Source organism: Nanorana parkeri, unplaced genomic scaffold (genome assembly GCF_000935625.1).
Source record: "Nanorana parkeri isolate BGI_ZX_2015 unplaced genomic scaffold, ASM93562v1 scaffold680, whole genome shotgun sequence".
NCBI classification, from domain to species: Eukaryota; Metazoa; Chordata; class Amphibia; order Anura; family Dicroglossidae; genus Nanorana; species Nanorana parkeri.
Genome location: NW_017306948.1, coordinates 792,088 through 807,691, shown reverse-complemented (window position 1 = coordinate 807,691; position 15,604 = coordinate 792,088). Strand labels below are relative to the sequence as shown.

Genomic DNA, 15,604 nt, shown 5'->3' with positions numbered 1-15,604 from the left:
CCCCCCCCCCCCCCCCCAAACAAAATGTATTCATTACAGATATTTCTATAGTGTTCTGTAGCGCTTTATACTTACCAGTGACTATTTGGTAAAAGCCTAATTGACTGCTTTATAAATAAGCTACTAGGGATGCATTGATACCGGTTTTTCGGTTTTCCTGGCAATCAGGAAGACAGGCAGCGCTTCATTACCCACCCCCTGGCTTCTTGATTCCCCAGGAAGACGGCTCCATGCTGTTTGGCCGGCTCCATGTTGATTGGGTAGCTGGCTTCTCAGCCAATCAGCATGGAGCCAGCTTCCTGGGCCAATCAGGAACCCGGGAGGTGGGTTATTACCCATCGCCCGGCTTCCTGATTGGCTTAAGAAGCCAGCTCTATGTTCCCTCGCGGCACTGCCGGTCACAGGAAACATCTCCCTCTGCCCGGAAGTTCTGCTATCAGGGAAGGTATCGGAGCATTTGGGAGAGTACGAGTACCCGCCCAAATACTCGGGATCTGCACCAATACTAGTATCAATATTGGTGCATCCCTCTAAGCTACCATGTGTTGCATTGACATGCGTTAGGGCAGCCTATTCATTTCAGATGGGCTTGCAGTGCACCTTATAGTAAAAAAGAAACCCCCCAATTTTATTTGATTTGATTAGTTTTGGATAGGGTAAGAGACGGTTATAACCTCTGTCAGCTTTTTGTTTTTGCCATCAGTGTCCCATTGGGGAGATTTCCCTTCACTTCCTGTCTGATAGCCATAATAGGAAGTTAGAAGAAATCCCTTTCAAGGGAGAAGGAATATCTGGGGGTCAGCGGGGTCACCAGAACTTGTGTCCCCATTGGAAGATTTCCCATCTATTCCTGTTCTGGTGACAATTCGAAATTTGGGATTTTCTTTCACTTGCAGTGATAACAGTCACCAGGACACATGGAGAGGGGGAATCCCCCTAACGGGGACATGGACAGCAATTAGAACCTGACTGGGTCTAATCCTTCTTCAGTCCATCCAAAACAAAAAAAAGTTTTACTTTGATAAATTCCCCCCATCGCATTTAATACTAAGTATCAAAAAATACAGCGAGGGGAATTTATCAGACCTGGAGCAGAATCTGGAGCAGTTGCCCATAGTAACCAATCTAGTAAAGCTTCTCTCTTCAGTTTGGGTTTGAAAATGAAAGATAGCTGATTGGTTCTCACGGGCAAGTGCTCCAGATTCTGTTTGCTCCAGTTTTGTTAAATTCTCCCCCTATGTATATAAAAGACAGATCCTGGGGAGAATTTATCAACACTGGAGCAGACAGAATCTGAAGAAGCTGCAAACCAATCAGCTTCTGTCTTCAGTTTGTTCAGTTAAACTTTGAAAATGAAAGAGAGAAGCTGATTGGTTTGGTCTTCCCATGTGTTTTAAATGTTTCTTTAAAAAAAAAAATACATTATAAAACACAGACACACACTATACCGGTGCGGTTGCCCATGGAAACCAATCAGCTTCTATCTTTAATTTGTATTTGTTCAGTTATGCTTTGAAAACAAAAGAGAGAAGCCGATTGTAGATACATCTATACAATGTATATAAAACGGATACTTTGTATTTTTATGTGCACTCTCAGGAAGTAGGAATGTTGTTGATGATGCCCGTGTTCTGTCGAGAATACCGACCCAGTCGAATTTGCGCACACACAGCGGGATGAACGGGAAAACAGCCATTTATTGACAAAGTATTTATTTCTAATTGTGAACGTTCACAATATGCCATCCATGGCTGTAAATGATGGATGGCATATTAGAAACGGTCACAATTAACAATTACAAATAAATACTTTGTCAATAAATGGCTGTTTTCCCGTTCATCCCGCTGTGTGCGCGCAATAGTCAGGTTGGAGAATTCGACTGGGTCGGCATTCCAGACAGAACACCGGCACTTTCATAGATGAGTAGTGACAGACTGGTGAATGGCAGTGGGGATGTGTCGTAGTGTTGTGTACATTCTATACATTTCCCCTCCTCGCCCCGCACAGTGCAGGTCTGGGGGTCCCGGCCCTTTAACCGGAGGCTGCGGTCTGCTGTGGCATGTAATCCGAGGCAGGTTTGTTGTGCGGTAAACAGAGAAGGCTGCAGGCTGGCTTGAGATTAGCATATTAACAAGGTGTATGGTAATACCCTGCACACTCCTCCTCCGTCTCCCCCACCACTTCCCTCCTCCTCCGCCCTCCTCCCCTCTCCCCTGACTGAATGGAAGCAGCAATCACAGGCACACACAGTCACGTTACTGGCTGCATTCAGGAACAAGCATGCTACCGTCTCAGCCAGCGCCGAGGCATGAGCAGATTGTGTAATTGGAAGGCAGCCTTCATGTCTGTGCCGGATCCCGACCGGCGCTCTTCCTGCATACACGACCAGAGCAGCAATGCAGTGGAGGTTCCCGTTCCGTCCGGAGCTCCTACCAACCCCCGAGCACTGAACTGGGATATCGTATGCCGTCTGCTGGCTTGACGTTCCTCCGCTCTCCCCGTCCGCTGGGTGTATGTTGTTGGAACTGGCAGGCCGCCTGGGCCCGCAAAAGACAGGTGCTGTCATCTATATGGAGAAGAGCGGCTGCAGCCCCTTTCCGATATGCTGGGCTAAAGGTACTCCTCTTTGCAGACAGTAATTACATCCTGTGCGTCTACACATTTCACCGATGCGCTCTTTCTTTCCTTCACGTCGCCCCGTGCCAACCTTTTTAGCGTTTTTCTCTCGCACTCGCGCCCGCAGCGGCAGGTTGGGACCCAGAGTCAGGTTCTGACCATTTGCTGAAACGGCTCGGGGCTCGGTCTGGTTCTTAACCTCTCGCGGGTTCAACGAGCCAGCAGCAGCTATATTATTTTTTTCCAAAGCCTGGTCAGTCTGCTCGGCGGTCTGACAGTCGAGAGTTAATCACTACCTTGCAGGCAGAGGTTGTCATTAAAGGATGCGTTGCTTTAACCCGTTTTAGTATCGGCGCAGCGATCTGCAATTTGGCGCAGCCCACGAGATTTGTTACGGCTTTTGTTTGGTCCTGTGACGAGTCAGTGTCTCGCATGCTGTCAGCCGCTGTTATTATTAAAATGTTCATAAAACATTGAGAGCAGAAAGACAACAAAGGAGAGATGAGAGTCCGCGTCGTCAGATGTCGGGAGATTGGAAAGCTGCAATTTTATTGTGCTGTGATCTGTCAGCCGTGTAATAAGACATGTGAATCCGCCGGCACCGCATACACACAACAGGCCCCTGGGCATTGCTCTGATACTTGGGGGGGGGGGTTCCTGCTAGGACCAGAGTGAGCAAGGACTATGTGGGTCCATTCATGTCATTTCCTAATGTGTAGTATGAATATAAACACACATGTGTGTCCTTCTATACAGTCCTCTGTTGCTGCTGACCAGTTACAATTGCTGATTAATCTCACTTGACCCTCAGGGGCTTGGATCCCCGGGAGCATTAGCTTGTCTTGATTCAGCAGACAGGAAAGGGTTAAAAAAAAGCCATTTGTTGCTGACTGAGCAGACAGTAAGGAGATAGGTAAGCTGTGTTTGTATTAGCGGCCACAGTCCTAGCTGGTATATGTGGTATGTGGTCGTTGTTTAAAGAGATCCCCCCCGGCTGCATACAAATATGCAACTGCTGACTTGTTTATTTGAAGTTCCATGCCCCATGGCTGTCATTCCTGTCCGTTGCTTCATTGCCTTGGCAAGGTGCAGACCTGGAACATGCGTGCAGATTTCACACTTGAGCGGCTACACGTTTGCTCTGGGTGACTCACGGGTTTGTGATGCATGGATGGTGATGACGAACTTGTGTATATGCTCCCCTATCCCTTCGTGTTATGGAGTTTGGAAGCACCCGGCTTATGATGCCAGGCTGGTAACACGATCGGTTCCTCATTAGTAATAATCACTGGTCTGTGTTCTGAACTTTTATTGTTTTGTTTGTTGGAAACATAAAAAATCATCTATCATTATATCTCTGTATATTGTTTTCCCGTTCTCAGGAAGCAGGAACCCGAACAATGTCTCAGTGTTTGCATTATGTGACCTCTGCTTTGTTTGTAAAGTAACTTTCACCTAAGCTTATACCTAAAATACCAGCTGCCCCTGCAAGGAGGGACTTACTCACCTCTCCCACCTCTGCCCACGCCGCCAGTCTCTGCTGTGGTGGAGAGAAATTGCCGGCGGAAGAGTCTTCAGAAAGCAGAATTTCCAGGACCGTCGGGATTCCTAATCCCCTGCTGCATGCAATGGCTTGATCCGCCAGCCCCTTCATCACTACTGGGTCCTATGTTGGCGGGTGGAACTACTGAGGACAACAGGGGGGGGTGTCTAGGGGATTTCTCTTCACTACAGCAGAGATAGCAGCAGAAATTCTCCTTTTTTTGAGCTGGTCCACCCAAACTGATATTTCAGTCTTTGGTGAATGCTGTAGAGTTAAACAACCTGATAGTCTTTCCATCTCTCAGGAATTCTATTGGTTTCCCTGGTCTGTACACCTGCTCGGCCCATTATGAGGAGCTCCCACCATCCCTGTGCTGAGTTCCCGCATCTGTACACCTGCTGTGCCCATTATGAGGAGCTCCCCCCATCCCTGTGCTGAGTTCCGGGTCTGTACACCCGCTGTGCCCATTATGAGGGGTTCCCACCATCCCTGAGCTGAGTTCCCGGGTCTGTACACCTGCTGTGCCCATTATGAGGGTTCCCCCCTATCCCTCTTTTAGTTATTTTAGGATTCTGGAGAATGTATCAGCAGGATCTGGGATACAGAAATATGACAGTAATATGTTAGAAATGTTGGCAGGGAGATCTCACTTTTTGGAGAAACCAAATTGCATAGGGAACCATTACCCCCCCTTCCTCCCCCCAGGGTCCTCTGACCATTGGAGGGTTCTATGGTATTCTATACATTTTCACGCTCTGTTGTATCCGGAGAAGTCATTGCTCAGCTTAGATTTGCCGGCCGGGGGGTAAGCCGGGATTTCTAATTTGTGATGCTCATTAAAGTGGATTACGTCCCTTCCACATATAGGGCCTGCGGACGGCTGTCTCGCCTCTGACAATCTTTACCGTGCCTGAGAATTTGAGGTCACCACCTGCTCCCAGATTAAAGGAGCAAATTTAATTAAAATGGGATTTGAAATGAGGATGTAAAGGCCGATGTGGCCGGGCTAGTAGGAAGATTATCGGAGGCTCTCACCTCAATACACCGTACTCCATCATTGTGCTTCAGAGTAAGGTCTCATTCACACGAGAAAAGCCCGGCACGTACAGCTTCCTGCTCCATGCTGCGGCGTATCCGGCAGCTCCCGGGAAGGACAGGTGCTGCGTGTGATTAGTATGCAGCCCCCGTCCTTCTCTATGGGACTACGCGACCGTACTCCGCCCTACGCTCACCCGCCCTGCACGTCCGTACGGGTGAGCGTACGCTGACGGGATGGATCCTGTCTGCATCCGACCCGGGACACTCGCACCCGTACGGACCTGCACTTGAGGTGAGCGTAGGGTGGCGTACGGTCGCATAGTCCCATTGAGAAGGACAGGGGCTGCATACTAATCACACGCAGCACCTGTCCTTCCTGGGAGCGGCCCGATACGGACGTGCACGCAGCACAGAGCTGTACGGGCCAGGCTTTTCTCGTGTGAATGAGGCCTAATACTGCAAATTCTGCTTGTACCTCTCCATCTAAAAATCGGCTAATGGGAGCAGTTCCAAAATCTTCCTGTGATGACCAAGATTTATACTTACCCCACCCCTGCCTTACGCCCACGGTGATTAGGTGAGGATGGCGCCGCTTCCTGTGCGATCCCGGGGAATACAGAGCGGTGGAAATGTTGCTCTTGCAACGGTCCAGAGTGTCTTCCCGCGAGATTTCTCCTGCTCTGCGTTCTGTAGGAATCTTCCCGCGCCTTATGATGCAGGGGAGGAGGGTAAGGTAAATCTACCATTGTTCTTTAGGCCTCGTTTATACAAGGGGGCGGTAAAAGCAGGCGGTTGGCTTGCATTTTTAGCGTGCCCCGATGACCCACTTAAAAGCCAAAATAGCGGCCATGATGGTTTGCCGCTTGCCAAATGTCACTATTGCAATCAATGGGACAGTGCGGGTACGTACGTGGTTACGGCGCGGTATTGCGTTTGAAAATCCCTATTGGAGAAAAATAAGAAATGCCATTCAGTAGGATGCAGTGTTGCCTCCTGAACGCTGGGTAGCCATTGTTCTGCCTCCCTCCTGAAAGCAAACCACCGCCCACCTGAATGAGGTCCTGCAGGTATGTATTGGAACGACTTGCATTGGGTGAATTGTAAAGGGGGCCCGGATGTTATATGAGGACCTTGCATTGTAAAGAAGAGCTCCAGGGAAAAGGCTTCTTCTCCCCGTACAGCAAGGGTTAAGTGCTCGTCTGTGTTTAAAGGAGAACTATGAGGTGTGTGATTTCCACTCATCCTCATAGTTAAGAGTCCACCTGTGACAAAGAAGCGGTCACAGGTCGGCTCTATTGATTGGGAAGTTTGCAGAAACATGCAGCCGATCCGCTCACTTCCCGATCGTCTCCCTGCGGTAGTTTCCTGCAGGGATTCCCTCCCTCCCCCCGTCCGATCTTCCAACGCTGGGTGGAGGAACGGACGGGGGAGGGGGCGGGCACAGCTGGCTCTGCCTCTAGATAGGCAGAGCCAGCTGTCACTCAGCTGGGTGGATCACGACAGTAATGTTGGGATCCATCCTGGCCGCGGCGCTCACAGTATATCGCGGGCAATAGCCCACGATATGCTGAGCTTTGGGTGACGGGAGGACGTTGGCATATGTCCCCCCGTGACCCTAAAGAGAACTATGCGGAAAAACACTGACCCCATAGTTCTCTTAAGTGCAAAAATAAAAAAAGTTCTACTCACCTGATCCTCGAAGGCGGCAGCATCCCTCCTCCTCTGCTGCAGCTGTCTAAGGTCCTGGAGTCATCGTGTTCTATACACAGTGTATAGGATGTGACGCTGAGGGAGTTACCATCGCTGCAGCAGGGAGCGCTACAGGTGCCAGTTGGCCAGCTCGGGGGATCGGTGAATATAACTTTTTTATTTTTGCCCCTAGACCAAAGCAAGCAGTGAACCCTTGCAGTGCGGAGTTAGCTCCCCTGTAGGGGTTATAAAATGTTTTCCCTGGAGTTCTTCTTTACTATAGAATATTTCTCTCACATCTCCTCCTCCTCACTCTGACATTAATGTGTAATATCCTTCCAGTCATTCATAATTTATAGCACTTCATCGCTCGCATTCTAATGTATATTTTAATGTGGCTGTAAGTGTCGTGATGCCGATTCGGGTGAAAATAAATATGTAATGAAGAGGGGAATGAGGCACCTGGGTTGTGTCCAGACGCTTCTACGTTGATGAATATCGGATCTCGGGGTATCATAAATGTGCCAAAAAAAAAAAGAGGCTGCATCCTAAAATAAACCCAACCACTAAGATCTCATAGAATCGCTGACATGTTCATTTGGTTTTTTGTGCTTTTATTTTTTCAAATGTGTTTTTATTAATTTTTAAAGTGAAATGTATAATTTAAAAGAGAAGTATGGGGTCAGTGTTTTTCCCCATAGTTCTCCTAAGGGTCACGGGAGGTCATATACTAGCATCATCTCATGACCCAAAGCTCAGTATATAGCGAGCTGCAGCTCGTGGTATACTGAGACCGCCGTAGCCGGGACGGATCCTGACATTACTGTTGAGATCCACCCAGCTGCGTGAGTGACAGCTGGCTCTGCCTATCTAGAGGCAGAGCCAGTTGTACCCGCTCCCTCCCCCGTCCGTTCCGCCAGTCAGCGCTGGAGGATTGGAGTGAGGAGGGGGGGGGAGCCGTGAGTGACAGTCATGACTCTCTGCAGGGAGATGATCGAGAAGTGAGCGAGCGCCGGTATGTGTTCTCCCGCTTCCCGGTCTATTGAGCCGACCTGTGACAGTCTCATTGTCACTAGTCGGCTAGAACTATGAAGATGAGTGATTTTCACTCACCTCATAATTCTCCTTTTAACATTACAAAAAAAATGTTATTTCATTTTTAAAGTACATTTTTAATTAAATGAAACCATAAAAATTTACTCTAAAAATCACTTTAAAAATTAAATAAAACATTACTTTAAAAAAGTATTAGTGTAGTATCTTATTTGTGTATCACTCGGCTGTAGATCCTCCAATCATCTCTGAATTAGTGCCGACACTGTCCTTTCTTCTGGAGGGGGGCTACGTCTGTTCCCCATAGTCCCAGTGTGTGTTGTAAAGTAGTCACCACTCCAAGCTCGCTCCCGGGATGGACTACAATCTCAATACAAATTAGTAAACTAAACGTGAGATTGTAGTCCATCCCGGGAGTGAGCTTGGAGCGGTGACTACTTTACAACACACACAGGGACTATGGGGAACAAAAGTAGCCACCCACCAGAAGGAAGGACAGTGTCCGCACCAGTGTACTTGTACTTTTTTGGGGGGATACACGACACGTGGCTGTTTTAGCCACGATCGTGTTTGGAAGAACGGGCGGAATTGCGTTTGAAAACCGTGCAATCCACCCGGCAACTGGGGTGCCATTGGAAAATAATGGCACCCACAGCGCAATCGTTGCGCACCTGGGCGACTCCTGACCGCGCGACAATCGTGCACGTGCATCGTGGGGTGTCGCCTAAGTGTGCATCGGCCCTTAAGCAAACCCGTCCTTCGCTCTGAATGGGTAAAGCTCGCGTTGCTTTAAGATGTACCACTCAGGTCAAGGTGGGCGTGCTTCAAGCATGCTTCACTGTGCGTTTTGCATTCTGTTACCCCGAAGAATACTGATCACTTTTGTCACTTTTGCTTGCCGGACCGGACAGGTTCCGAAACATTGCCACGCATGGTCAAAGCGATTTTCTGTTCCCCAGAGGATACTGATGGCAGAAGCGCCATAGACTCCTTCTGCCATCAATCAAACTGTTGGGTGAAGAAGAGGGGCGTGGCCTGCCATAGAGCTGTGTGTGTCTTTGGACGCACACAGTTACTGCGGGCACGAGCACGCACGGGTGCCTTCATAGCAGCTGCTAAGCTGATGGTGGCAACGGTGCAGAGGCTGGGGGGAGAGCACTGGTGGCACCCGTGCAGTGGGCGAGGGGAGAGCGCTGGTGGCACCCGTGCAGTGGGCGAGGGGAGAGCGCTGGTGGCACCCGCGCAGGAGGTAGGGGGGACAGCACTGCGGGGATCCACTAGAAAACGAGGAATTAACAATTTTTAAAGAAGAAGAAAAGATTTCTGCAAAGCTGGGCCTCCTAGGAGGAAACATTAAAAAAAACACAAAAACTTTAATATCACTTTCATCCCTCCAGCTGTTGTGGAACTACAAATCCCATGAGGCATTGCAGAATTCTCACAGCCACAGGCATGACTCCCAGAGACAGATGCATCATGGGATTTTGCGGTTTCACCGCAGCTGGAGGGCCGGAGTTTGCCCATCCGTGAGTCAGGTTTTTATTGATCTGTGGAATGCAAAGTGCCCAGTGCTCTATGTACTCAGGTAGAGTCCAATCTGTCTGATTCATATGAGGGTGACTTTGCTTCTGGACCATTTGTCAGTGGCACCGGATACATTCCCTTCCACAACCCTGGAACCAGCTCCCGGTGTAATCCTCGAAATGTCCCCCAGGTCTGGCCAGGACGTTAGAGCTCCCTCCTGGGCAGAGGGGGCCCGGTGGACGGATTGGGTTTCTTCTAGGTTTACAGTACACCTCAGTGAGAGCCATATGTGTTCTATGGGCTACAGTTCTCACGTGCGCAGTCCGTTCAGGTTACGACAGAAAAATACTGCATGGCACATTTTGTACGGTCAGGAAACGGTCCGGAAACGCATCAAAAACGCGTCAAAAACGCACTGCAGCTAGCATACTGATAGCCCCACTCCAGCAAAAAAAAAAATGTTTCTTTTATTTTTTTTAACTGGAACGCAAAGACACATAGCACCGCGTCTGCAGATCCGCACCTGATCTAGACCTGATCAGGACCTGAAACTCATGTGAACAGGCCCTTAAAGGTGTGGATGGAGGACCCTCTGCTGCAGGCTATTGTATTCAGCAGCCGCGGCACATGAATACCAGTACGATGACTGCATCTGATGGCTTGCAGTCAGTGTTTGGCTCATATTTCTGCATCGGTTCCGTTGATTTTTATATTGTCTTTTGTTGTGCCCGGAGGGATGCTGGGAGGATCATCCACGGCTCCAAATGTCATCAACTCTGCAGGAGTTTGCCAAACATTGAGCCACGTACGACCAGCTTTAGTTGCCTGGCTGTCTCTGTGCTTTACTACTTCAGGTCACAGATCTGGAATAAGCATGTATCAGGTGAAGTCTGATCTCCTGATCCCATACTTGCAGATCACTGATCTGGAATAAGCATGTATCAGGTGAAGTCTGATCTCCTGATCCCAATACTTGCAGGTCACAGGTCTGGAAAGCTTTGGGCAGCTAGCACTTCCAGAGGTGGGCGGTGGCAGCCAATGTATTTCTGTGGCTACAAGTTTGGTTGCAGATCACTGTGCTCGGTTACGTTGTTTCTCCTCGTTTCCTCCATGTATGGGTGAAGAAATCACAATGCATCTCACATTCCCCGTCATCTGTCACATTATTGTGTCTGGTTAGCACAGCTGATGATTTTCTTCCTGCCATATAATGATTAAGCGTCGCAATTATTCCCGTTTTCACAAATTGCGCTGCTAAGTGTGTGAGGACGAGGCGGGATGAGCACTCGAAGAGCCGCATGTGACAAAGATCCTCAGACAAGTCCCCGGCCCCCCCTGCAGAATGTCACATGACACAGCCAGTAAGATTCGGGTTACATGCAGCGGCTCCGGCTGTGACAGCGGCTATATTGAGTCACTGCTCAGCCTGTCAGCATGCTTGTCTAATAAATCAGCGCTGCTTACGGTGCACAGACGCGTAACGCATGCCGTATATTTCATACTCTACATTGTTTACTATAGAGAATGGATTTCTCCATTCACTAAAAGAACCACAAAATGACCGCATGTGCACTAGAAGCGGCAGCAAGTCAGCTGATCTCCTGGCTTCAGGACATCCAGCATCACCTAGCACTTTCCTCACCAGCCTGACCATCCCTGGACCCACCCCCTTTCATTCACTGGATTTCAGTTCTTTCAATCATGGAGGCTCAGCGTTACATGTGGACGTTACCTAGGGCGGTCTGCATGCAATTACAAGCCTGCACAGGAATGCCGAATTCTCCAGGCTGACATTCCCCCATCAAGGCATTTTGATATTTGCATAACTCCTCCCCAGAGCCCGCCTACTGCTTGCTTCAGGGCTGAGGACTCCTGAGAGCAGTACTGAGGCAGGGTGTTGTGATGTACTCAGGAAGCTATGTATAGAACCGTGTTCTGTTGAGGTGGCCAACTCGTGACATCACGTCCGTTGTAGATTCCGGCAAGATGGCGCTTGCCGTCACAGATTTTGCAATCCTCGTTCACTTCTCCGCTTGCTGTAGGTGCGCCTGTGCGGCTTCGAAATTGTCATCGAGTTGTCCAACTCCCGTCGGTGCTTGTGGCCTCGGGTTACCCGCGCAGGCGCACTGCCGCAGATTGTAAAGCTTGATACTTCTCTTGGGTGGCTGCGCAGGCGCACTGACGGGGGTTGCAGGTCTCGACGAGTTGTAGAATTCGATAGAACATCGGCCCCTCGTCAGTCATGATCTGCCTGCATTGCATAGAGTAGAACCGAGTCTGAAATATGGTATGTTATATGGGGGAGGGGGACACAAGGGAAGACAATGTAGAAGCAGAATAAAGCTTTAAAGGCCTTCCTGCAAAGAAAAGAATGAACGTTTACTGGTCCCAGCGCCTGGGCACTCTGGTGCTAAGCTTGCTGTAGAATTCTTCCCATGCGATGCACCTCCAGGTCAGTGTCAGATGCCTTGTCCCCCAATGTGCTCCGTGCTTCCTTCTGCAGGCCCAGACATCATTGCCGGACACGGTGAGACATGGGGCGGGTGGAAGAAACCGCAGTGTGTAGCAGGGAACTAGACTGATAGATAGCAGCAGCGTCCAGCAAAGATTTCACAAGGTTTGTACAAAGCTGCTTCTAGCATGCACAAAGCCCGGTACCCCTGCCATGTATATCTGCTTCCTAGGGATGGGGTTTGGCGCAGGGTGAACCCGTGCAGCGCTCTGCTTACTTTGGATCCGTGCGGATGGGAGGAACTGTTGAAATGGCTCGGAGTTGTTTGTTTTGTTCTCTCGCATTCAGGCCAACCTGCGTTTCTCTCAACACTCCTTTCAGAGGACAGATGAAATATAGTCTGTTTATGTTCTGGTTTTATCCTGCTGGGATCAGCCGAGCGACCCGGCCCTCAGTGTACCAGGAGCCTGCCACCGGTAATTACAGTGCAATCCTGAACGTTGTTATTATACACAAGCTTCGTGTGCCAGCTTTGTGGGAGCATCTGTACTATGTGTCAGAGGACTGATGGCCATGCTGGGACTTCTAATTCCCAGACATCTGGAGGGCCGCACGGTCCCATTTGTTGGCAGCTTTACTGTTGTGTTGTGGATATAAACATTTGTAATATGTGTAACGATTGTTTTTGTTAGAAGCATTTTATATGCAGGTTCTGCTCAGCAATGTAGCGCAGTGATTGTGCTATACTGTTCTTCTCTATGTCAGTCTGATGGTCCACAGTGAAGGAGAATATTGGGCCCTCTGTGTGGTTCGCTGATCTATTCTCAGCAGCTCTCTGACCAGATTGCAGACTGTAATGTACCTGATATGAGCCTGAAATGACGAGGAGGACCTCCCCTTGCTGCACTTGTCCGAGCACAGATGGTGAAGGGACTGGGGGAGGCACCAGCGGGTAGAGATGCTGAAGACACCAGAGCAGGCAAGCTGAGGATTCGCTGCTGCTGATAGCAGGCAGACGACCAACAGGGAGGATGCAGGATCCCAGCAGAGTGGAAGCAAAACACAGGGTCAGAGCTAAACCGGGTCAGCAACTAGCAAAGCAGAAGCTGGGGGAAGCCGGGCGGGTGAGCAGTACCCAATCTGCAGACAAGAAGCGGTTGTGAAGGGCAGGCGGAGAGCAGCAGAGTCAGAGGACACATGCTGAAGAAGTCTCAGCACTGAATGCATGCAGAGTGTGAGCTTAAAGTGACATTAAACCCTCAGATTTAGTAACATAAAACAATACTGTAATGTGTGCCTTACTGTAATCCATGGTTGTTTCCCTTCTCTTTGCTGCTCTTCCTTTTAAATCCGTATCTGTTCTCATGCTGGGTAGAACTTCTGTTTTGCAGCAGACTGCCTTGTCTCAGGAATGGATACACGGTGTCTGTGTATACGTTTGTATAGGCTTGTAACCTGAGCCAGCACTACAGGAAGAGGCCCTGAGCTGAAAAGGGAAGTTCTCCCCAAGCATGAGAAGACATGAGGATTTAAAAGGAAGAGCAGCAAAGAGAAGGGAAACTACCATGGATTACTGTAAGGCGCACATTACAGTTTTATGTTAAAAAATCTGAGGGTTTAATGTCACTTTAAATAGGCCTTTTGGCGACATGACCCAGTGTGGGCGTGCAGATGCCAGTCTGCATGGGTAGCGTTATGTCTTCGTCTGCATGCAGGTGCACGGCTCTCCGTGTCCTTTGCTCGCTTGCTGGATCTCCCGGAGACAGGCGATCAGTTACTCAATCACAGGTAAAGCTCAATGATTACTTCCATTTAAATCCACTGGTATGAGCCTGAAATGACGAGGAGGACCGTCACTTGCTGCACTTGTCCGAGCACCCCCGTGGCAGATGGTGACGTTCCGGGGGCATCAAAAGAAAAAGTTTAACATAGCCTAATAGTTGGTTTTCTTTATAAAGCAGCCACAGCCTGACTAGACAAGCCTGTCTCCTGCCAGCATTCTATAGAGATGGACTCTAGCGCTCTGTGTGAAAGCTGTGGTCTCATTTAAAGAAGAACTCCGGACATATTAAACGTTAAGCCTTGCAGTGGGAATACCCCCCGCACTGCAGGGGTTAACTGCTCGGTTTGGTCTAGGGTGTAATGTAAAATAAAGAAGATATATTCACCTGATCCTCAGTCCCACCTGGCTGCTAGACCGGTCACTACAGCCTCTCTGGGGAAGAGCGACCTGTGACATCATCACGTCCATTTACTTGCATTAAATGTGAGGCAGCTGAGGGACATCCCACAGCTGGAGTGGAGTGGGAGTGGGTCGAGCGCCGACTGCCACAGGACTGAGGATCGGGTGAGTATAACTTTGATGTATTATTACATCACTTCCTGTGCCACTGGGCACATTTTCCGCCTCTTAGAGCCAGGAGAAGAAGCTGGTGAAGCAGATTGCTGCCTCATCGGCTTCTTTGGGCCCCTAGGTGAGATTCGAAGTCCCCTATGGGAAATGTTGGTGATTGTATTTTTTTGCGGTTTCATGGACGCACACAATTTTAGGCTTGCCATGTTTGGTATCTATTTACCCGACGTGACCCCGTCTTTTATATTTTACCAACAAATTGGGTATTAGATTTTGTTTCCATGCACTAAATTTCATTTTAGTGTATTTTAGCCTAAAATACTTGTTTGATAAACATTTGCGCAAATACGGTGCGACATAAAAATGGTAACTAGCATTGTTTTATTCTACAGGGCCTCTGCTTTCAGAAAATATATCATTGTTTGGGGGTCTGAAGCTGTTTTCTAGCCAAAGATTCTAATTTGATCATGTGTGCGCAAATATTAAGAAATTGCTCCGGGCAGGAAGGGGTTATTATCATTTAGCACAGAAGTGGGCAACCTCGGCACTCCAGCTATGCTTAAAGGAGAACTATGGGGTCAGGGCTTTTCCCCATAGTTCTCCTTAGGGTAACAGGAGGACACAAACTAGCGTCCTCCCGTCACCCTAAGCTCAGTATACCGCGAGTTGTAGCTCGCGGTATACTGAGACGCCGCAGCTGAAGCGGATCCCGACAATTATGTCTGGATCCGCCCAGCTGCGTGACTGACAGCTGGCTCTGCCTATCTAGAGGCAGAGCCAGCTGTACCCGCCCCCTCCCCGGCCGTTCCGCCAGTCAGCGCTATCGGAGCGGGGAGGGGGGAATCCAGCCCCTCCGCTGTCACGGCAGAGAGCCGTGACAGGATCGAGAGGTGAGCGAACGCCGGTATGTGTTCGCTCACCTCCCGATCTACTGAGCCGACCTGTGACAGTCTCATTGTCACAGGTTGGCAAGAACTATGAGGTGAGTGTAAAGCACTCACCTCATAGTTCTCCTTTTAAGCTACAAATCCCATCATGCTTCTGCCTCTGGAAGTCATGCCTGGGCTGTCAGTCTTGCAATGCCTCATGGAACTTGTAGTTCTACAACAGATGGAGCGCCGAGGTTGCCCACCCCTGATTTAGCAGAATGTAGCTGTCAGCTTATAGTTACTGCAGAAGCACCCTACTTGCTTGATGGAACTCTCGGCTCATCTGGGTATTGAAGACCACCAGGGTCTGATGGAGCCTTGTGTGCAGTCCCTGGCATTAGATGAATTAAAGGGAAGTGCCTGCTTGCAACATAGATTCAGATTCTTTATACTTGTACACTATTTAT

At 49.2% G+C, this 15,604-nt stretch overlaps 1 protein-coding gene across 4 annotated transcripts in view; it reads left to right on the top strand.

Moving 5' to 3' along the window:
- The first annotated feature begins 2,205 nt into the window (after positions 1–2,205).
- The window catches only part of PTK2 (protein tyrosine kinase 2), a 202,993-nt gene continuing 189,594 nt past the window's right edge, over positions 2,206–15,604 (top strand). For all 4 annotated transcript variants that reach the window (XM_018563617.1, XM_018563616.1, XM_018563615.1 and 1 more), the window contains exon 1: positions 2,206–2,616. In XM_018563617.1, coding sequence (XP_018419119.1) covers positions 2,514–2,616 — 103 coding nt within the window. In that variant the 5' untranslated portion in view covers positions 2,206–2,513. The remainder of the gene's footprint in view (positions 2,617–15,604) is intronic.